We start from the raw sequence: 23,871 nt of genomic DNA on the forward strand, positions 1-23,871 counted from the left end.
AACTCAAGCTTCTTCAGTACTCTTATGTTAGGCAGTAAATTCGGGAAAAGAAAACACTTTAATGTACAATGAACTTATGAAACTTAGGAGGATATATTTGAAGAGGTTAAATGGGTTTAAAGGGGGGATCAAAGGAATTCATTAAAGAGCAGGAGGGGGTTTATAACAGTAAGTCTGGGATAGTAAATAAAGCCTCCCTGTTTGGAGGCAATCTATCTCTGATATGTCAGATTTATGGGAAGCAATAGCAACAGATTGTAACCTTCATCCTTTACTTCTGAAATTTCGTTTATCTAGAGCAGGGGTGTCATACTCAATTTCATTGAGGGCCACATCAGGGTTGTGCTTGACCTTGGGGCAACAGGGTGGGCATGGCCAGTTTGACATCACTCGTGATCACCTGTGATCATCATTTGATCATCATTTGACATCACCTGTGGTGGCCTGAGTACTCTGCTACAGAAAACAGACTCCTGAGCTCCGTTTTTGGTGTGACGGCCTCCTTCAACCCTCGGCCAGTGAAAACAGAGCATGGGAGGGCTGCGCAGGCCAGTCCTTCATTGTTTCCAGGCCGGCCTGGTGGGTCAGATCTAAGCACACTGCAGGCTGGATGTGGCCTGTGGGCCTTGAGTTTGACACCCCTGATCTAGTGGATTATTGCATTGCATCAAATTTAGATCTGATCCATCAGGGCTACATTAATACATTTTGCAATCTAAAATGTTGGGGAGATATTAAAGAAGTTAGTGTTTTGTTAAGCAATTTAGAAACGCAGAAACCCAGTGTGATATAAAGAAAAGATGTTACTAGGAGGAAGATATTGGACAAGGATGGAGAGACCAGTATTCATATATAAGTACTGTCAATGAAGCTCTCTGGGCTACTTCCTATTTTTTAGCTCAACCTAATTCATAGTTGCTTCATGGGAAAATTGGAGGAAAAGATGGTATACCCGTGAGGCGAACCTATGGCACACATGCCACAGGTGGCACGCAGAGCCATTTATGTTGGCAAACGAGCCTCAAGAAAACTTACCTCACTGCGCATGCGCGTGCCTCACAGCTGATTTTTGGATGGTTTGATGCCTTTTCCAGCCTCCCAGAGGCTTGAAAAAGCCTCTGCAGGCTTTGCAGGACGAATAATAGGTCCGTTTTGTCACTTCCTGTAATACCAGAAGTGACGAAACGGGCCTATTAGTCGGCCTGCAAAGCCTGCAGAGGCTTTTTTCAAGCCTCTGGGAAGCCAAAAAAGGCCTCAAACCGGCCGAAAATCAGCTGTGAGATGCAGTGCAAGTAAGGGGGAGGCAGGGGGGTGATTATGCATGCATGCGCAGTTGTGCAGGCGCACACGCGTATTGCCTTCTGGGTGTTGGCACGCGAGCACGCATGTGCAAGCATGCGCACAATTTTTGGCACAGGAGCCCAAAAAGGTTAGCCACCACTGGTATATACATTTACTTGAAGCTTTTGGAAGAAAAGTGGAGTATAGTTACAATGAATAACATGGTTACAGTTATAACTGAAAAAAATGGAATTTCAGTGCAGATTTAATACAATGCTTATTTCCTTCTTACTAACACAAAACTTTACGAACTGAAGGCCTAGCTATTGAACACATTATCATTGCTAACACAGGTTCCAGTCAATATTTTAAAAACCCTCCATGTGCAAATGAAGTTGTTCTACTGATTCCCCCACAGCTGTCGATGACTTCTGCAAATATTTAATAGACAATTTTGTTTTAAAGCTGTTCTCTTTCATTTAAGCCAGTGGTGCTTCATTTTGACATCCCCTCCTCACATGCTACTTACAGGAGCAGAATACATGGTTTTGATATTCCCACGAAACTTCTCAGTGGCTTCAAAAAACAAGCATTCAATGGCTGACTTCTGAGAATGGAGATCATTTATCTGAAGAAGAAGAAAAAAAGGAGTAACGATACGTGAAAGGGGAAGAATGTACTGAAACCTTCCCTTTAAAAAAGCTCACACTGTGCCTTTAGACCTCTTCCCCTCTTCAATTCTGCATTCTGGTATTAGGATAAATTATAACAGCAGCTCCCAACCCTCTGGCCACCACTGGGGACCAGGTTTTTTTTTTCCCCTGGACCCAGGGAGGGGAAGGAGAGGAGGGGAGGGGGAGGCATGGTTTTGTACACAATCTAGATTCTGCACATGTGGAGATGAAGTTTAGCTCGCTCGTGCAGCCCAGTTCCTAACAGGCCATGCACCAGTACCGGTCTGTAGTCCAGGAGTTGGGGATCCCTGATGTATAAGATGTCAATTTTCATATTTTGGAACAGGAAAAAAAAAGTACTGGGAAACAAACAATGCGTTTTACATGGGATTGCCTTGGAGATGGCTGGAAAGCCAATCTGATACAAAACGGGGCAGCCAGAATTTTGACAGGAGAAGTCCATCCAGGTTAAAATAACAGTGATCCTTAAATTGCTACACTGCCTGCTAGTTGGTTTCTGGGACCAATTCAAAATGCTGATTAGTAAAACCTGTACAGTAATAGCAGTGGCATAAATACAGAGAAGAGCAACCAGGACGATTAGGGGACTGGAGACTAAAACATACAAAGAATGGTTACAGGAACTGGGCATGTCTAGTGAAGAGAAGGACCAGGGGAGACATGATAGCAGTCTTCCAATATTTGAGGGGCTGCCACAGAGAGGAAGGGGTCCAGCTATTTTCTAAAGCACCTGTAGACCAGACAAGGAATAATGGATGGAAACTGAACAAGGAGAGATTTAACCTGGAAATAAGGAGAAACTTTCTGACAGTGAGAACTATCAACCAATGGAAGGAACACCTTGCCCTCAGAAGTTGTGGGAGCGCCATCACTTGAGTCTTTCAAGAAGAGATTGGACTTCCATCTGTCAGAAATGGTGTAGGGTCTCCCGCTTGGGCAGGGGGTTGGACTAGATGACCTACAAGGTACCTTCTAACTCTGATTATCTGTTATCTGTTAAATCTGGCAATACTTTGTCTGAACCCTCTAGTCGTCATCAAACGAGGGCTAACTGTGGATCCTATCCTCTTCAAGAGACACATGTGTGCTTGGATCAGCCCCATTCTATGGAATACTCTCCCTTAAGACAAAGAGAAAGTCCCTGGCTATTATTCGTTCATAAACTAGCAAAAATAATATTGTCTCAGTGAATATCTGGCTCTTAGGTAGTTTAAGGCCCTTGTGTGGTTTTTCATTGCTTAATGGACTTTCAAATATGTGTATGCTATTGTTTATTTTTTATGATTTTGTTGCTTCTATCCAGAGTCCTTCCTTGGTAACTTTTGCAGAATATAAACACTGCAAATGAAGAGAATGTTTGGGGAATCCTGGGGTTAGGCTATGTACTCCTGAGTTAGAATATAACTTACCAGGAAAATCAATTACACATTCCATGCATTATCATTGCCTAAATGGGTGCTTGATTTGGTTTTCATACCCAACTGTCATCTCTCACCTTGTTCAAAAGGAATTCATCCAAATATTTCAGCTCACTAGCATTTGCAATCTCCCTTAGAAATGGTGCCTTCCATTTCTCTGGCGCCCGTTTGGCTTTGCTGATCTTAATGGTGCGGTTCCTCTTTGCTTTGCCGAATTCTTTTGTCTGGCGCTCCTCCAACTGGGGGTGATTAGGAGGCCCAGAAGGAGCTGGAAATGGGAAAAAAAACAATGAAAAATGAAGAGCTTTCCTTCCTTTCCCCCCCACAACCAACATGCTCAGCTGGTTTCCGATATACAGCTTGTGATTCTCATCTGCATTAGAGAGACGGGAAGCCTTTTAAATTTGGGGGTATCACAAATAGGGTAACATATTATAATCCTTTTTTTCCCTCCTGCTCCTCATCCGTCCCATCTCTCTACAACAAAATCCTGTTCCATTGATGTGACAGAGGCTTAGAAAAATGTTCAGATTGTATATTGGAGAGCTTGGGAGGATGTTGTTTGTAGTTTCAAGAGACCTGGGGGTTGTGGCTCCCCATTCTGAACCATATAAATAGTTCTTCCAAGGCATGAGAGAACAAGGTTCTCTTCTGGCAGTGGCCTGGACCAAAATAGAAGTTTGGCATCAGAAAGACAGCCTATTCAGCAGGTGCCAAAATTTACCTTCTATTGCCTTCTGCGTCACTGTCGGCTCCATTGGCAACATGCAGGAGAAGAGTGGAATAGTTTCACTAGTATCCTCAAATACTTCAGAATACTCTTTGAGGTTCTTCTTGTCTGTTCTTTTGGCCAAGAGTCTCCACAATGGACTCTTGAAAGTAGATCTGACAAGAATAGAAAACAGCTGAAGATGAGGTAAATAACAGCAGGCTGGGATTTGAGCTAAGAAGAAAGAATTGCTCCTTCTATGAGGCTGCTAGATTGGCTACCTCAGAACAACCTTTGCTCTGAAGTAGCCCGAAAAACAGTGCAAGATGAAATTGTGTATGTGCAGCTAAGAAGGCGGCAGCTATGGCCGGCAAAAATTAGTGAACCCTGTTTCTGTATAAAGGATCTACTGGAATAGTGATTGGCTGAATTCTCTGTGCCCTTCCCCAGTTCCCAAAACCTCATCTGATTGATTAAACTAGAATTTTTTTTGCCACTATCACCACCTGACATCCACAAGTGTCCACAAGGCACGCATACTTGGCATCTATCTGTTGGCTGGGTCCTGAAGTAAGGCCCACTGCACTTAAGGTAGTAGGTAGCTCCTCAGATTTCTTCAGTGCGATTTTCTTCTGGGTGTTTCCATCACTTTCTACTGTGTCCAAAGATGGCTGCAAACATGAAGAAAAATATGAAAACCTGCCTTAGACCAGGTTATTTTATTACATTAATTAAAATAAATGTAACAATTTCTGGAATATGAGGACGCACAGCTAAAAGCATGAGAACATTCTAGATTGTTTTATGCCAAATTAGCTTATTAATCCACCAAGTATTTTATTTGGCAATGGTTTTCCGGCTATGCGTGCAAAAAGAGGCTTTTTAAAGTTCCATAAGCTGCAGTCCTTTGAACTATAAATACTGAAGTCTGGGAAGTCTAAATGCATGAAGCTTACGTTTCATCTATTTATTAATTCCTCTTTAAAGCCATAGAAATCTGCTTTGAAAGACATTTCTGCCAAAAAAAATTCCTTTCAAAGGCTATACTGCAGTTTTTTTTCAAGATTCTGTTCTGGTAATCAAATCCAAATTATTTGAATTTTAATTAAGCCCATTCAGCTGATTTGTCTTTCAGAGGATTTTCAAACTGGCTGGTGGTTTTTGACAACTGATGTTTTACATAAGTTACTATCTGTTTTTCCATACCCCACCAACCATTTGGTTAATGTTATAGTTTTAACAGCTTTCCATGAACTGCTGTGAATATTACTCTAGGAAAAATGGGATATCAATTGATGTACTGATTTTCAGTTTCTTTTGCCACATAACAATTCTTCAGGAGAGAAGTCACTTTTGAAGTGAAATTAAAGCTGGTGGAATTTGAGCTAGGGGCATTCTGTAGAAAAAAGTCATTTGCTCTCCGACTGTATTATGGCACTAAATCACCTTCCAAATAAGGCTGGTAGCCAACTTGTACAATCTGATCACTGAATATTCATGATGTATGGAAAACAAAAAAAAAATCTGTCCTTCTGCCCCAAAAATGTTTCAAGTGTGCACTCCAATCTTCCAGCTGAAGATTTTCCTCTAAAAAAAATGAAGTATTTAAAAAAGCTTCTTAGTTCATTTTTTAATTAGCAGTAATGCCCTATAGTCTAGGACCAAAAAAAGGTCTTCAGATTTAATACATTGCATCTGTTATCACTGCATGCAAGAATTCAATTGTAAATTGTTACAGCAAATGCAATGTCAGCTCTCCTTAGCAAATCAAACCATGTATTGGTTTGATTAAGATTTTTGCTGTAATTTTTTGCTCAAGCTACTGGGAGCTGTTTTCTCTTGCACAATGCTCCTTTGCTGCTGGCTGTAGTTACAACATGAACAGGTTTAGTTGAGCAAGCAGTACCTGGCTTGTGGAAATGGAAAGAGTGACCTTGGGGATGTCGTCCAAGGAAGAAGCCGTTTTTTTCTTCCTGCAAGGGGGGGAAAAAGATATTTCAAAATGAAACCACCTGGGCTTTAAAAGGATCCTGTTAGAGGCCAATAAGTTGCGATTCTGTGTGGACAAATTTTGACAGATCTCCTTGGCCACTCTTATGCGCTGTAGCTCATTCATTCAAACTGAAACAATTTCAAGGTAGAACTTAAAGGCAGGCAATGCAAGCTGATGAAAATTGTCCTTTTCAAAGAAAGTCAAGACCCATTTGCATTAATAGCAATAGCACTTAAGACTTATATACCGCTTCCCAATGCTTTTACGGGATGGGGGTATATTTTTCGGTAATGGCTTTCGAAGCTCCGGGCGCCGCCCTTTGACTGGCGGGGGGGGGGGGGGGGGGGGGGGGGGGGGGGGTTTTGGCGGGGGGGGGGGGGGGGGGGGGGGGGGGGGGGGGGGGGGGGGGGGGGGAGGGGGGGTGTGGGGGGGGGGGTATTTGTGGGGGGGGGGGGGGGGGGGTTACGGGGCGGGGGGGGGTTTTTTTGGGGGGGGGGGGGTGTTCTGGGGGGGGGGGGTTTTTTTTGTGGGGGGGGGGGGTGGGTGGGGGGGGGGGGGTGGGGGGGGCTTTTTGGTCACTCTACCCTGAAAGAAACAGAAATGCCCCAGTATTATTTCACTGTATTGCCTGAATAATGCTGCTTAATGAGGAATTGTTTCAGCCTGTTCTTAACTCTTCAGTTCAGAGGTCTTCAAACTTGGCAACTTGAAGACTTGTGAACTTCAACTCCCAGAATTCTCCAGCCAGCTGGAGAATTCTGGGAGTTGAAGTCCACAAGTTTTAAATTTGCCAAGTTTGGGGACCCCTGCTTTAGTTGTATCAGGGGTGGGATTCTACCGGTTGGGACCAGTTCAGGCGAATCCCTTGTTCCTATGTTCAGCTTGCTCCTAACTGGTTCGCTGCGACGAGCAAGTGGGCCCACCCACCGACCCCTGCTCTTTCCTGTGCTTTATGCCTTTGTTTAGAGCACAGCTGATTCGCACGAAAGAGCAGTTTACCGCGCCTCAGCTGTTTTCTTCACAGAGGCTGCACTTGAAGGTAAGTATGGGCTTACCTTTTTTAAATGCTGAGCGTGCAATCACCAAACTGTTGTTATACTGGTGGAATTGCACCCCTGAAGATACTACAGTGAGAGTTAACCTACTGATGGCCTACAGCAAATAACCTACAGTGGTAGCAAATAGCGCTACCGCTTTAAACTTTATTTGGGTATTGGTCTCCCTGGGACAACTGCAGTAAACAAGTGTCCTCTGCATATTAGGCAATCCTCACATGCCTTAGTTTGCTCTGCCAATCACCTGAGATGATGATGGTAGATGCAACTAACAGTAATTGCATTCTGTGCAAGTTTACTTTTGGTACAAAATGCACTATAATTGTGGATCCATCTATAGGGCACACTTCTGTGATTTAGAAGAGAGACTAAAACAACAAAACTGCAAGTATTTAGATTTGTATAATTTCCTCAGCACTTTCTTAAGAAAAATATTTTGGATAGAAGTCACTTCGAAGATCCTTCTCAGCCAAAAAGCAAAATGGGAAGAGCAATAGCACTTAGATTTATATATACGGCTTTATAATGCTTTACAGCCCTCTCTAAGCGGTTTACAGAGTCAGCCTATTGCCCCCAACAATCTGGGTCCTCATTTTACTGGCCTGGAAGGGCAGAAGGCTGAGTCAACCTTAATTAAGCCTGGTGGGATTCGAACTGCCAAATTGCAGGCAACCATCAGGCAGCAGAAGTAGCTTGCAGTACGGCATTCTAACCACTTTGCCACTGCGGCTCATGAATTTAAAATCACAGATGAAAACTTCAGTTCCCCTTTTCTCATTCTTTCTCTTTTGTCCCGCATGGTCACATTTAGATTAATCTTCCAGGGGCAAAGGGAAATGTATCTTTTAAAAACAGAAGCACTACATGATGGAGGTAGAGTTGTATACAAAACCACTAGTGATTGTATATGATTGCACAGCTTTAGGAGACAGTGGTTTTTGCAGGAAACCTAATTCAGATTAGTACAAGTAGTCCTCAACTTATGACCACAAATGAGCCCAAAATTAATGTTGTGAAGCAAGACAGTTGTTAAGTGAATCTTGCCCCATTTTATGATCTTTCTTGCCACAGCTCTTAAGTGAAACACTGCAGTTGTTAAATCAGTAAAATGATTGTTAAGTGAATCTGGCTACTCCATTGACTTTGCTTTTCAGAAGGTCACAAAAGGGGAATCACACAACCCCGGGATATTGCAATCCTTATAAGAGTCAGTGGTCTAATGTCTGAATTTTGTTCATAAGGGTGAAAAATGGTCATCAGTCACTTTTTCCAGTGCTGTTGTAGCTTTGAACGGTCACTAAATGAAGCCGAGGACAACCTGTACTCAAGACCTATCCTTCCCAATTTTTATTTCTCATCCCTTTTCAGGATTAAAGATGCAACGCCCAGAATCTTACTTTAATTTTGCAGAAGAAGATATGGCTGGAGCACTCTTTTCTTCCAAAGATTGGCTGACCAGGTTGTTCTGTCCGCTGACCAGCTGCCTCTTTCCTTGCCAGCGCTCCCGCTTATCTCGCAGTTTGCTTGGGTCGTCCAGGTACCGTTGAATTTGGAAGGAGGGGGGACTGCCTAAGTCCTTCACAGCTTGTGGCTTCCTTTTGTCAGCACGGCTCCGGAAGCTCCGGTTAGCCATCAGACTGTTTGGCCAAGTTAGATCCAGCTCTGTGGGCCTCTCAGGATAAGTGAAGCTTTGACTGGTCCGGATCTTGGGATTTTCCAGTCTTTCCTGTACATTTTCATCCTCTTTTAGCACCCTATTTTCCAGTTTCAGTATTGGGCTTGGACTGGGAACCAGTGTGCCACCATCCAAAGGAGGAAGATGATTGTCAGTCCCTGGTGCTCCTTCTTCCTCAACGCATTTGGGGAGCATTTCTGAAGAGGAAACTGCATCTTCTCCTACAGGTTGCTCAAGCTTTTGAACCTCCTCTTCCTCTTCTGTGTTGTGAGGGGGGCTATTTTCCCTGGTAGGGACTTCAGGGGCCCCCTCAAATGCTAAAACAACCTGCTTATTTTGCAGCTTGTTGTGCTCCAGTCCTCTTTGACGGCGGCACTCCCGTTTTTTCCGGTTGATCTTTTGAGACTGAGGAGGAGACTGGCTTTCTGCTTGGGCATTTTTAGATCCATCCCCATCTGCTATCAGCCCAGATGTTTTATCCAGCTGCACCTTGAGCTCAATAGCCATCTGCTCTGAGATGGGTTCCTTTGGCTGGAGCAACTCATTATCTTGCTTTAAAAGTTCCTGTTTTATTTCCTCTTGCTTTTTCTCTGCAATCATTTGACGAAACCTAAGGGTTTAAAGCGGAGGGGGAAAATAAACAATTTACCCAGGAATGGTTTTTGGGTGTTTGTGTATATAACTTTGAGTCAGTCTTGACTCCTGTATTGGTCCCTGCAGTTTTCTCGGCAAAATATTTGGAAGTGGTTTGCCACTGCCTCCTTCCTGGGGCTGAGGTAGATTGACTAGTCCAAGGTCATCCAGCTGGCTTCATACCTAAACTGGGACTACAACCTCCGAGTTCCTAGACTGGTGCTTTAACCACTAAACCATACTGGCTCTCTCAAGAATAAAAGTTGCAGAATCAAAAAAAAGAAAATGCCAAGCATCCTTTTATTACCACTGCTGCCTCCAAAATCCCAGACAGGATGAGAAGGCAAAATGCAAAATCTGATCTTTGGCTTTGAAGCATTTAAAAATGAAATGTTGTACCTGATGAATCTCTGATTTAATCTGAATGGATTCTTCCTATTTTATCACTTTAGGCTCAAGCGATGTGTAAAACCACGTGTCGCTCACCTTTTGCGCTGCAGATACCCCCGTACCAGAGCCTGAAGGAGACAAACCCTCTTCTTCTGGTGCTGGTATGTTTTCCTCTCTCGGTATCCACGCCATACCGATTGAATGTAAATAGCAGCATTTTCTTTCTCCAGGGCCCTCCGGACGACACAGTAAGAACGCCAGCGTGCCTGCAATCGATACAGAGGAGGAACAGACCTTCACGGGAAGGAAAAGGTGTCTCATAGAAGTGAGGGAAGATGGCAACCACCACCAGGGCCTGTACCTGCAAGGTAATCGCTGCTTGCCGAGTCCGGAGGAAGCGCCTCCTCTCCAGCACCATTCGCAGCCAGCTCTGGAGGACAATGATCTTCCGGATGACTTCTTTGTGTAGGGTGTCCTGGAGCACCTGTCGGGTGGCTTCCTTCATGAATACCTGGAGGGCAGGAAAGACACTGTCAGCGTTCCGAGTAACGCACCCATTGAAAGCAGAATTCCTCCAAGGCAGGTAGATTCTTCAAAGAACGTATTTATTGGATACATCATATCGGCACAGCCAGTGAAAACCAACTCTAAAAGTTCCAGTGGTTTTCACCTAATTAAGAGTAAAAATCCCCCCTCCCAGGTGTCACCGGTCACATTGAATATTGAATATAGTTAGCAGGCTCCTCTCCTCCTTCAGCAGCCATCTGTTATGATGACCTTGGTACCCACGGGAAAACTTTTTGTTTTGACTGTTAGCTTGGCTATCCCTTCTCCCTTTCAGGCTTTGTGACAACTATGAGGCAGCACAAGATGGCTTCAGCCAGGTTTGCTTCAGAGTTGACAGAGACTTCTGATTATTCAACGTTTTGAAACTAGCAAATAGCAACAGCAGAGAGCTACAGAAGCTTCTTGGATGAGAAGTGTTACGTCTTCAAAGAAGAACAAGAAAGTCCAGTTGCCTCTTGAAAAAGGGATAACAATAGCAATAGCCCTTAGACTTATATACTGCTCCACAGTGCTTTACAGCCCTCTCTAAGCAGTTTACAGAGTCAGCATATTGCCCCCAACAATCTGGGTCCCCAAGCAGAGTCAACTTTGAGCTGGTCAGGATCGAAGGAATTGAACTCATGGCAGAAAGAGTAGAGTTAGCCTACAATACTGCATTCTAAGCACTGCACCATCATGGCACCATAAACTAGCCCCTCATATTCATTGCAACCAGATATTTAAAGAAAGAAATAGGACCAGGGAATTCTAGTCATTAGGAGGAATGCACAGACATTGAATTATTACTGGTAAGAGGGCAGATTCCTGATCCAAGGCACATTAAAAGTGGATACAGGGCAAGTGTAGAAGGTAGGAAAGAAAAAGAAAGGGAAAAGGGTATTTCTTTAATTACATACGTTTAGTTAAGATCTCAAAACAGATCTGGACATTTTATGGTCCTCGGGTGATACCTGGCCCGTTGGCTGCCTCTGTCCAGCTTGCATGGATTGCTTTTATTTTGAGGGTGACTGCTATTTTTCCCCCCAGTTTACATAGGTGCTTATTTGCATGCCTCTGAATCTTCACTGTCCTATTGGTTCAGCCCTCCACAACAGTTCCAGTTTCTCGTGTGACTCTTTGGCAAAATTACATACCCCTGTCTTAAAGGGTGATTTCATGGAAAGATACTACAAATAAAAGTACTTTACATTTATTGCACTAATTTAATTTCATCGTGGGGGATTTGTACAGCTGTAGATATTGTACTGTTAGAAAACAGTTACATCTAACTCTTCTTTCATTATAGACCAAAACAATTTAGCCAGCCTACTCAGATTCCCATTTTAAAAATTCAGGAAGAAGATATGACAACGATCCCAAACAGAATAGGACACACAAAGAGAGGACTGGTCAATATAAAGAAGGAAAATTCACACCAGATGTTTAGATTTGGCCTTATTCTAAAGACCATGTTGAATGTATTTTGTTTGCAGTTGTTAATTCAAACATACCTTGGTCTTTCCTATTTGATAGCTGTTAGTGTCCAGATTCAGCTTGTTTAACAGAGCATTAATTTCTTCCTTGGAGGCTTTGACATTTTTGGGCAGTAACACTTGAAATTGACCAATAAAATCCTAGGAAGGTAATGCATAAACAAAAGAAGATTTAGCCAAGAACTCATTATCCCACAATGAATTTGAATGTTTTCCTTCCTCCCTCCCTCCCTCCCCTTTATTATTTTTATAAATAACTCAACATGGCAAGTAACAATATAGACTGCCAGATAGACAAAGGACAATATAGCAACACATGAATAATTATTTCAACTATCTGATCCAGACCCTGGCACAAGACCTCTGGATATAGGGAGTTATATCTCTGCAAGTCCAGATCAAGGACGATTGAGGTAAACCAAATTGTAACTTATACATTTTTTTTTTCATGAGGAGGCATAACTTAGCTGCAAGGTTGATTGGGCTAGATTTGTGTCCTTACATGCAAGTGGTAGCATGTATATACAGTGTTTAGAACAAATATATGATTAAGGAACTCTTTGGTGTTTCAAGTACTTTGAATACAAACAACTCCAGAATTTCTAGGAACAAGACTAAATAAAGAGATTGGTGTTGTTTTCTGTCCCAAAGGTGCTTTTTTCAAGAGGCAACTGGGCTTTTCTCATTTTTCTTGGAAGACGTTTCACTGGAGGTGGGGAATTCCCCACCATTCAGTCAGACCTAAAGAAGATTCTTGGATGAGAAGTGAAACATCTTCAAAGAAAAACCAGAAAAGTCCAGTTGCCTCTTGAAAAAAGCACCTTTGAGACAACCATGACCTAGATGACTGAGAATCTCCATAGACATTGGTCTTGCTTTCTCTTCTTTCTTTTCTGAGGCACAGAACTGTGAGTCAGGATAGACAAAAGGAGGAGGAAGAGGAGGCATCTGATCCTGGCTTAAGGCAGCATCCTGGTTGTCTTCTTCTGATACATAGACCTCATATAACTTTTCATCCTTTAGGTTAAACAAACTTAATGTATTTGGCTCTTAATGTAACTACTTAAAAAATAAAGGGGGAGGGAAGAAAATGGAGAAAAGACTATGACAAATGATTGAATTCATGATACTGGCTCATTGCCAGGTGACTCCTTCCATAAGGGAAGGATGGATTGTAATAGTAGGAATTCTGAGGATGGTTTTGATCAATCAGGTGACTTTTCTTGGACTAAGGAAAGAAGGCATACCCGGAGTGGAAAGGTACCTGGAAGTTAAATTTAGCACTGTAGCCTGATTGTCGGATTCTCACTGTTTCCAGCATTCCTGTATATCTCAATTGCTGAAGTACCAGTCGTTCATCAAAGAACAACTCCCTCTGGAAAAAAAGAGAAAGAAATAGAAGATCAAGAACAATCTCTATGCAGCTGGCCTTCCCAATTATAAATGAGAATCTCTGTTCTCAGAAATGGAGTTACTATTGTCTGTTGCATTTTCTAAAAGATGAGGAGTATTCTTTATTTAGCTCTTTCAGCCAATAAAACAAATTGAGGAGGTTTAAACTGTTTTGATTATGAAGGTGATTCTAAATAAATGGGTGCTGTACCTTTAAAATATTTAACTAATTTTAATTAGGTTGCTATGTAAATTGTGGAGTAATGCCATACTTCTCCAATACTTCTCTCCAAGGAATGCTCCTTTTAAGAAAATGAATGGATCCATGAATATTTTCTTTTCCAGAAATCCTATTAAAAATGTATCCATGAAAATTGTTGAAAAGATAGCATTAATTAAAGCAATGAAAAAGACTGCTTCAATTAACTGCCAAGCAGAATTAAGTAGTTTTCTTTCCCAAAATTATACATTTATTCTAAAAAGTATTCTAAAATATTAAAAATGTAAAATTTTCAATGTACATTAAAAAAAAAACCTCCAGAAAGTATTAATTTTTCACAATCTTAAAAGATCTATGAAAGATTGTAACCATCTTTTGTACAGGGAAGTATCCTATAAGAGTGCAAATGTGAGCTACTGAGCTTTTTAGTTTTTACAGTTAAGAATACAATGTTTAGTTGGTTTTATTTTCTTTTTATGAAAACTAATCAACTTGAGATTGGTAGAAATTATTTAGAGGCAACCGGCTAATCAAGAATATAGGATTCCCTATATGTTATCAATTTTAATGCAAGACTTTTATGCAAAGAATACTACTGGCAAGACCCAGGACCCAAAGGTGTCCACCTACCTTCTCAGAATTGGAACGGATGCAGCGGATAAAGAAGGGCTCAGCTTTCCCCAAAGTTTCTAGAAGCTTGTTCAAAGAAGTCTGAAATGAGTCACAAAATAGGAATTTATCAGCCAAGCTTAGAGAAAGAACCATATAGGCCAGGGGTGTCAAACTCAATTTCATTGAGGGCCGTATCAGGGTTGTGTTTGACCTCAGGGGGCTGGGGTGGGCGTGGCCAGTTCGACATCACTCGTGTCAGGGGCGCTTGTGGTGGCCTGAACACTTTGCCAGTGAAAACGGGTTTCCACGCTCCATTTCAGGGTGCAACAGCCTCCTGCAACCCTCTGCCAGCAAAAACAGAGGTGAGGAGGGCTGCATGTGGTCCTCCCAAGCTCAGTTCTTGCTGGCAGAGGCACTTTGGGCTGGTCCTTCACTGTTTCCAGGGTAGCCCCGCAGGCCAGATTTAAGCACTCACGGGCCTTGAGTTTGACATCCCAATATAGGCCATCTATCTTTCAAGCCTACACTTTCCTTCTATTTCCAAAGAAACAAGATATATTAGAAATACTATCATATGGCAACAAGATTATGTTGCACTATGCATTTCAAAACATTGTACAACATATTTTGCTTGGTTAAGCAATGGGTTGAATTTTCTGGACATGTATAATTCAGTGAAACATAAACTAACCAAACAAGCTTGATTGCAGGAAATACGACTTCAGCAACAGAGTGGTCAATGTCTGGAATACTCTACCTCACTCTGTGGTTTCTTCCCCAAACCCCAAAAACTTTAACCTTAGACTGTCTACTCTTGACCTCACCCCTCTCCTAAGAGGTCTGTAGGGGGCGTGAATAAGCGCACCAATGTGCCTACCGTCCCTGTCCTATTGTTTCTTTTATTTTTTATTTTTCCTTATATGTATCCATGTATTCATAACTACGTTTTTACTTATACCTATTATCTTGTAAGCAATTGACAAAAATAAATAAATAAAAATAAAGATGTGTTAACACAACATAGTAATCTACCAGGATGACAAAATGACATCAAATGAAATGAGCGATAAAATTCATCACACTGTGCAAATGCTGATATTTAGGCAAGCATTTAGACTACTAATGCTTCACGCAATCACCTTTAGATATTACATTGGACAAAAACAACTCCTGAAATTGGCAAGTGAAAATACTAACAATATATCAGTATACTTCAGCGTAATATCTCTGGAAATTGTTAGGCCTTAAGAACCTTATGAGGGCAAGTAGGATTACTGAGGCCACCCCGTTCTGGGGGAGGCAAGCCCTTTCACAAGACAGAGGGGTTTGCTTTCTTGGTTTTCCATGATATTTTAAGAATCTTCACCAGATAAAGTATTCGATTCAATTCATTGAACATATTCGACGCTTTCTCCTATCTTGAATATAGTGTATGAGAAACATGAAGGAAAACTTAATACTATCAAAGTAAAAATAAAGCATGCCCACTGCATGTCTAAGGAATAAGCAAACTTATACAAACTGAAATGCAGTAGTCCACATTGAATACAGTAGTCCATATTAAAGAATATCTCTTACACAGAGATATTCAAAAAAGGACATATCGAAGTATGTGCTTTGCCAAAAAAAATCTTTACTGCCATAACTTTGTTCTAAACCCTAAATATGGATATCAGCATATGAATATTGAAACCAGGTGGACTGTGAAACAGAAGAGAGAGAAATACAATTGAGTCAGGTGTAGAGGGTGGAACAATTTATTATTTATGTTAAATGTATGGATTAAATTTAGAAAATTGAAAAGAGTATAGGTTGCTGATAAAATATGGCCAGAAAACAGATAAATAACTTTAAGACAATGAAAGGAACAGGTTCAGCATGTTTAATGAAAAAGCACTGTAAAACCAAATGGGGAAAACCCCCAGTATTTCAAGGTGAAAAAGATTCAAACTGCTTTTTGAGCAAATTATGATTATGAACATGGGAAGAGAGAGAATTAAAGTCTTGGACAATAAAAAAAGTTGTATAATGATTCAACATGCTTTCTGGCATTAAGCAAGAAAGGACATAAGAAGGTATCTCCATCAAGTATTCAAAAAATATAGGAACAAGAAAAGGAAAGTGAAAAAAAAAATCCTTTTTAACAGGGGAAAATAACAGGAAAAATTACCATGAAAATAGAAATACTCAGCCTTAGCAGAAATACTTAGCCTTAACATTAGGTTTTGTGTCGCTCCTAGTTAATATTTGGATGGGAAACTCCCAGGGAATGGAAGACTATTGATCTAAACAGGACAGTCGGAAACTATCCCAAAGGAAGGTAACAGCAAACCGCTCCCGTGGATTATGTCCATGAAATCCTCAGGAGTAAAGCTAGATTTGAAGACGACTTAGTTTTTACTTTAATAATCCTCAAGAGCAACTGTAGAAGAACTCTTCAAGTTTTTATAAGTGAATTATAGAGAATGACACACGTTTGCAAAGGAACAGTATACAGGTAGTCCTCGACTTACAACAATTCATTTAGTGACCCTTCAAACCTATAACGGCACTGGAAAATGTGACTTATCGCTGTTTTTCACAGGTACAACCTTTGCAGCATCTCCAATGATCGTGATATCACAATTCAGATGCTTGGCAACTGGTTCATACTTATGACTGTTGCAGCATCCCAGGGTCATGTGATCACTTTTTCCAACCTTCTGACAAGCAAAGTCAGAAATGGGGAAGCCAGATTCACTTAACAACCAGGTTACTAACTTATCAACTGCAGTGATTCACTTAACAACTGTGGCAAGAAATGTTGTAAAATGAGGCAAAAGTCACTTAACAAATTCTCACTTAACAATATAAATTTTGGGCTCAGTTGTGGTCGTAAGTTGAGGACTAGATGTATTTAGAAACTAGTCCCACTAGAAAATGATACTACCAGAGACGATTAACTGGCTATCATACTGGAAAATGCACATCTGAAATACCTATAGAACTATTAAAGATGCAGAAGAGTCTGTGAGTGTATGGACCGGGTGAAACAAGCTCAGATTAATTCCTAGCAAGACAAAATTGCTGTTCATCAATAAACTGTTCATTACTAAGAATCCCAGTAATATTAATGCCACTAATTAGTCTTGATGGGATCATGCTCTTCCCAAAGTGGCTTATGACTGAACTCTCAGCTTGTACTAAAACAACAGGTGAAAATTTTGATCGGGGGAACTTTTACCCAACTTTGGCTAATTTGCCAGCCACCTTAAGTAACTTACACCTTGATCACCACTTCTTTGAGCTACTCTAACATCTGGGGCAGTGGGACGGGTACCACTGGAGTCAACCTGGAATTACAGCTGCTGCAGAATACAGAACCTAGATTATTGTAGGAATACCTTGCCCGTGAAGAATATCACCAATCTTTAAATTGCTGTATTTGCTTACCACTACTGTATGCTTTCGGGCTCAGATCAAAGTGCTGATTATTAAAGCCCTGCATGATACAGGCTGAGATAAATCAGGCAATGCCTTGTTAGAACAGAATCTGTATATAGGTCTTGAACATCTAAGAGAAGGTCTGTTGAGAGTCATCCTCCTTGTGCGGTTTAGGGGACCACACGTTTGTGGACAGGCCTTCTTAGACGTAGCTCCCATTCTTTGGAATACTTATCTCTACTGATATGGACAAACAAGGGAAAGCCATTCAGTTGGAGCTTGCTTTTGTTTCAGTATTCTATTTGTTTCCATATGGCATATTTAATTCCATTGTCACCCACCCAGAGTCCCTTAAAGTGGAGAAGAATTGAACATTGAGAAGGATATACTTGAAAGATTTCCAACTAAAATTGTCAACAAGAACATGACTTTCACTTCTAAAATTCTACCATCCCTTTGCCTGAAGAAGAAAAATATTAAAAGAATTATCCTTGTGATCTGAAAAACAATTGGTACTACTCTGTGGACTCCTGACCAGTGTGTTGCTCATGTTATTTAGTCCTCATGGTGGGACAGAGGGCCACTTGTTCTCATATGAATGAGGTCCATGAGAAGACGAACAGATTTAAGATCAGGGATCTATTACCATTCCCCGTTCAATTGATCCATTCTCCCTACAGAAGAAAGCATGACACTTATTACCATAGGTTTTAGCACTGGGTGCCTTTGCACAAAGAGCACTGTTTTCTAGTTTTTCTGGAAATGCAGAATTAAGAGAAATGAAAAAAAAAAAAGTACAGAAGAAGGGAAAAGGTTGACTAGAAAAGAAAATAACTGAAGAAAGATCTACTTCAAATTCCGTGCAAAAGAGTGAAGTAAAGAAGTACTATGGCTGCAACAATGAAGAGAAACTGAGAAGATATACACCATGTTCTCCCTCCCACCGTCCCATGAAGCAAGCTTCCTGCACAAATACATTTTTTTTATTGTTAGTTGCGGAGTCATGTCCGACCCATTGTGACCCCCTGGACAACGTTCCTCCAGGCCTTCCTGTCCTCTACCAACCTCCGGAGTCCATTTAAGCTCAGGCCTACTGCTTCAGTGACTCCATCCAGCCCCCTTCATTCTCTGCCGTCCCCTTCTTCTGTTGCCCTCAATCTTCCCCAGCGTTAGGCTCTTCTCCAGTGAGTCCTTCCTTCTCATTAGGGGGCCAAAGTATTTGAGTTTCAACTTCAGGATCTGGCCTTCTAAAGAGCAGTCAGGATTGATCTCCTCTAGGACTGACCGGTTTGATCGCAGGAGTTTTCTCCAATACTATAATTGCACGAATACATATAAAATCGAATATAACACCTGCACAGATTCCCAACCCCGTATGTGGTACCAATTATGAAAAACATTAAATAAAAGTAGGGGTGGGCATCTATGCTCATTCTCTTCTACTGTATGTGCCCTTTTACCTGGAATTGAGCGCTGATGCTAGGTGGCTTCTTCTTCTTATGCAAATGCAGGAGGGATTTTGTGGTTCGGTCATGCAACGTCATGCTCACGATGAGTTTCAAAGACTTTGAGTCCAGTAAATTCTGCAGCCAAAGAATATTTGTTTATTTGATTAATTAATCTATATGCTGCCCATCTCGCGACTCTGGGCAGCTAAGTTAATGCCATAGTTATAATTACAATCCCATGAAGGCAGGCACAATAATTCCAGCACTGAAATTACACCATTTGGTGGGATGAGTGCATTAAATTATGCTTCATTTAGGTTCTTATTTTGTTGTCAACTATAGAAATGGAGATACACAGGAAACTATGAAGAGTTGAGTGCTCCAAATCTTTATGGATTTCATCACATCACCTAATTTTGGTTAGATGAATATTTTTCATCCTTCTCAAGAATTTGATTTTCACTTTACATAAAAACAGAGATTCACATGAGTCAGAGTTCCACTCAGCATTTCCCAAAATATAGTGACATATAGTACGTATCTAGATAGTGTGTAATATACTGTCGCACATTTTTAGCAGAATTCACATGCACATATTTTGCAAAATGTAAAATAACTGACACAAAAATGCCTCCTCCCCTATATTGGAACCCTAAAACATATGGAAGCTCACCTTTGGGATGATCTGCTTTTGTTTAATACCTCTGTTCTTCCTGTTAAAATATTAGAAGATATTGGAGTGGTAAAGTATTGTCAAATGTGCAATTTGGTTAGTTCAGCAAAGCCACATCCCTCAAATTAAACCAAGCAAAGCAGACAAGAACAAAATGGTGGCTAAGCAGTTCTAAAGAGATGGTGGAACTGAGCTACAATGGGAATACTGATGTGAGACATAAAATCTTTCAGTTAATTCTATGCTGCCAACTCCTGAGATTTTTTGTCAAGTACTGAGGGTGGGCTAATGGGGAATTGTGTGGGGGAGTCAGCCTTAAAAAAGAAGCACAAAGCCATGGATTAGTGTTTCTCAACCTTGGCCACATGTGTACACTTCAACATGGCTACCTGTGGAATTCTGGGAGTTGAAGTCCACACATCTTCAAGTGGCCAAAGTTGGGAAACACTGAATTAGTTTATCCTGTGACAGAGCAGGACTCCGTATTCTTCCATGAATTTAAAAATTTTTAGATTTTAAATGTAGACTTTAAATGTTAAAATCTAAGGGTTTTTAAAAAGCTATCCTTCAAAATAACTTCCTGACAAATAACCTCTGATATCAACAAAAGCTGACACTTAAATAAGACTGTAGGGACTGTAGGGACCTGTAGGGACTATCTTCTGTTTAAATATATCTCATTAGTCTCTCACATGGATATGCTTCCAAGGATACCATCTGGATAATTTATATCTAAAAACTAATGCAAAAGGGTCTCTAGAATCGGGGGTCTCCAACCTTAGCAACTTTAAGACTTGTGGACTTCAACTCCCAGAATTCCTCAATTAGCTTTGCTGGCTGAGGAATTCTGGGAGTTGAAGTCCAAAAGTCTTAAAGTTGCCAAGATTGGAGACCCCTGCACTAGATAAGAGTTTTTCAAGTTGAAGCTGTTCAACCCTTGGCATTCTGGATGAAAATAATCTTCCTAAAAGAGAGAAGGAGGCAGTCAAAAGGAGGCAATACTGGCTAGTAGACGAGTAGTCTGACTATAAACAAGGAAGCTTCATGTCTTCCTGTCTGCCTAAATTCAGAGGACATTTGGTGAAAGCATCTACCACGAGCCTAATGTGAAGCTGTCTTTTGGGAACCACAGAAAAACAGCAGTCCCAGCTACCTCTTGCCATGGAACTGAAGAACTAAAAGAAAGAAGAGGAATAGCAATAGTACTTAAACTTATATACTGTATCACAGTTCTTTACAGAGTCAGCCTATTGCCCCCAACAATCTGGATCCTCATTTTACTGACTTCGGAATGAGGGAAGGCTGAGTCAACCATGAGCCGGTGAGGCTCGAACTGCCAAACTGCAGTCAGCTGGTAGTCAGCAAAAGTAGCCTGTAGTACTGCACTCTAACTGCTGTGCCACCACGGGATGCCTTTAACAAAAGGATTAAGGCTCTTTTTGGTGCCTTATAACTTGCCTTAAAATTACTTGATGTAAAGGGGTTATAAATGTTCAAAATAAAAAATATGGTATGAAATAATGACCAGAATTTACTAAGTTGTGATAAGGAATTCCTTCTTTAAATCACAATGCAAAGAGGCCCCTCTTTCTAAACTCTCCTCGGCCTGTTTTACAGGCAGTCCTCGTTTAGCAACTGACTAGTTTAGTGACCATTCACAGGTATAACAGGGATGACAAAGTAACTTTGGCAATCAATCCTTGCATTTACAACCTCCATAGGTCTGTAAAGCAAAGGAAAGCTGAAGTTATTTCACTCAATAACCCTTTCACGTAATGAACAGGTGGCCAGTTCATTGTGGTTGTTAAATGAGAATTATCTGTATAAGATTCAGAACGGTAAGGTTTTCACTTGCATATATCCAGAATCTGAAACAGGAAAACCTGAATGCTCTTCTGCAACACAGGAAATAATTTTTCTTTTTCGTGAAACATGGTTGAGAGAATCTATCTATGCTTTTCAGGCTCTCCTTGTTGGAGATTCTTGGGGAAACGGGAAGGTTATCTTTATAAACAACTTATTGAAATCAGTAAGTCGAGATCTGCCTGCCTTTGAATACACACCACATGCCGAAAGCCAGATTATGCAGTTTTTATGTGTACCGACTGAGGTATTTCACTTCTGCATTTCCTGCATATAAAATAGAGCCAGATTCTGCAGGGCTGAGGAGAAAGAACCTCAGTAAGGTCCACAAACTGCGAGCTTAAGATTTGCACACGTTTGCTTATGCACTCTGCACCATACCACTCTGCAAAGTTAGAAAAACTGAGCTCCCCACCCCCCATCTGCCCCACAACATCCTTTTTTCCACAAACTCACAGGAAATGGCAACGGGGCTGCTGGTACCAGCTGAGTGACTGCAGGAGCCTGCGGGGATCTTCACCCTGCCACGGCAGGCCCTTTATACTCCTAACTATTTGCTCATGCAAGTCCCTAAGACATGATGGACACACACCCAAAACAAGGCAGACAAGACATATGAACACAAATAAAGAGAGAGGTGTGAAAGAGAAGCACCAGGAATTAAACAAAGGAGTCTCTATCCCACTATTGTCATATGTGCTCTAAAAATGTCAAACAAGAGGTTTTCTCCTGAGCTGGCCTCATCTTAAAATTTGCTCACCTTGAATATAAAACAGGGATGGATACCCTTAATTTGTAGATCTGGAACATGATACGATAGAATAGGACAAAGATTGCTATTTTGGAGATATCTCCAAAGCTGTTCACATTTTGGACTGTGGGAGAAGATTTTATCCATTTCAATGAACTAGTATTCATAGCAGGCCATTGCCCAGCTATCAATGCATTTTACATCGGAGACTATGCCAAATAAGATTGAGTGTCAAGCTTCAGTTAAATAAATAATAATTTGGTGATTTATTTATTCATTTGGCATGGTATTTTTAGACATGCTTTATGACCCATTGGTTGAAAGGTGTGTGAATTCCCCACAAATAAGAATATACCCCCACAGATAAAAATACACTCCCTGATCGAACTAGTTTTCCAGATAGATTGTTCTATAGCAGGAAAAAAAAGTGTCTTACTTCAGGTTTCTAGTTTTCTAATGCATGTATTCTCTGAGTAAGATTGCACACAAATTGCAAATGAACTCTGCTCCATGTTTAGTTCCTACAGTCAGCATGGAAAGTGCCCCAATAAATGAGTGATTATCAGCCTTCCAAATCATGCAGCATGCTTGTGGACAGTTTTATTCAACACAAAACTTACCTTTGCCACTCTCCAGAGTGGCAGAAATTAATAACAAAGAAAAACCAAGAAAGGAAGCCAAGGAAAAAAGAAAGAGGAAAAAAAAGGTGACAGAAGTGTAAAAAAGGTCATTCCTGGGCAGAGGAACAGTCTTCATTCTTCTGAAACACACTTCTTTCCACTTCTTGAAAGTGGCCCCGTTCCTCCTCTACACATTTTAAATTTAAGGTGAAATTGCAGCATTCCATTCCAGCGTTAAAAAAAAGAAATACAGGTAGTCCTCAACTTACAACAGTTCATTTAGTGACTGTGTAAAGTTACAAAGGCATTGGAAAAAGGACCACTGCAGCATCCTCACGGTCATGTGATCAAAATTTAGACGCTTGGCAACTGATTCATATTTATGATGGTTGCCCTGTCCTGGGGTCATTTGCAACCTTCTGACAAGCAAAGTCAATGAGGAAGCCAGATTCACTCAACAGCCGTGTTCCTCACTTAACAACTGCAGCGATTTACTTAACTGTGGCTAGAAAGGTCATAAAATGGGGCAAAACTCATTTAACAAATGTCTCATTTAGCAACAGAAATTTGGGGCTCAATTGTGGTCATAAGTCGAGGAACTACCTCTACGCTCCATTATATCGGTATAATATATCTATATTTTGAGTTGCCTAAGAGCACCCCAACTGTGAGTTTCAGTGACTTCTGGAATGAAGTTGGAAAAGAAGACAGTGACCTTTTTTTTTTTTATCATCCCTGGTTTTCTGAACCAGGTCATTCTCTGCCCAGGATCGTGCTTCCTTTGCCACAGCGGCAAGCTCCTCCTCCACCTTTACCCACTTACTTCTTGCTTTCATATGAAGCAATGATGTCTTCAAAAACGTTTATATCAAAATCCTCAGAGCAATCAAATGAGAAATCAAGTACTGAACAGCTGCAAAAAGGGGAACATGCAACGACGATCGATCAACCAAGTAATAAAGCAGGCAGAAAGGCAAAGCT

General features: G+C 41.1%; 1 protein-coding gene across 11 annotated transcripts in view; it reads right to left on the reverse strand.

Annotated features, from left to right (window-relative positions):
* Positions 1-23,871, reverse strand: part of MYO9B (myosin IXB) — a 79,311-nt gene that overhangs the window by 16,418 nt on the left and 39,022 nt on the right. For 4 of the 11 annotated variants that reach the window (XM_087952545.1, XM_087952540.1, XM_087952544.1 and 1 more), the window contains exons 15-29: positions 23,714-23,803; positions 21,976-22,089; positions 19,657-19,696; positions 18,996-19,118; positions 14,131-14,211; positions 13,153-13,263; positions 11,907-12,029; positions 10,211-10,360; positions 9,946-10,115; positions 8,549-9,436; positions 6,010-6,076; positions 4,644-4,774; positions 4,119-4,279; positions 3,472-3,662; positions 1,811-1,909 (exon numbers count right to left, since the gene is read on the reverse strand). In XM_087952545.1, the coding sequence (XP_087808671.1) occupies positions 1,811-1,909; positions 3,472-3,662; positions 4,119-4,279; positions 4,644-4,774; positions 6,010-6,076; positions 8,549-9,436; positions 9,946-10,115; positions 10,211-10,360; positions 11,907-12,029; positions 13,153-13,263; positions 14,131-14,211; positions 18,996-19,118; positions 19,657-19,696; positions 21,976-22,089; positions 23,714-23,803 (2,539 nt within the window). The remainder of the gene's footprint in view (positions 1-1,810; positions 1,910-3,471; positions 3,663-4,118; positions 4,280-4,643; positions 4,775-6,009; positions 6,077-8,548; positions 9,437-9,945; positions 10,116-10,210; positions 10,361-11,906; positions 12,030-13,152; positions 13,264-14,130; positions 14,212-18,995; positions 19,119-19,656; positions 19,697-21,975; positions 22,090-23,713; positions 23,804-23,871) is intronic. The other 7 variants (XM_026670952.2, XM_026670949.2, XM_087952546.1 and 4 more) reach the window with 3 other exon arrangements.

This window comes from Notechis scutatus, chromosome 1, assembly GCF_049901735.1.
Source record: "Notechis scutatus isolate UNSWTSFEM ecotype Mainland chromosome 1, rNotScu1.2, whole genome shotgun sequence".
Taxonomy (NCBI): Eukaryota; Metazoa; Chordata; class Lepidosauria; order Squamata; family Elapidae; genus Notechis; species Notechis scutatus.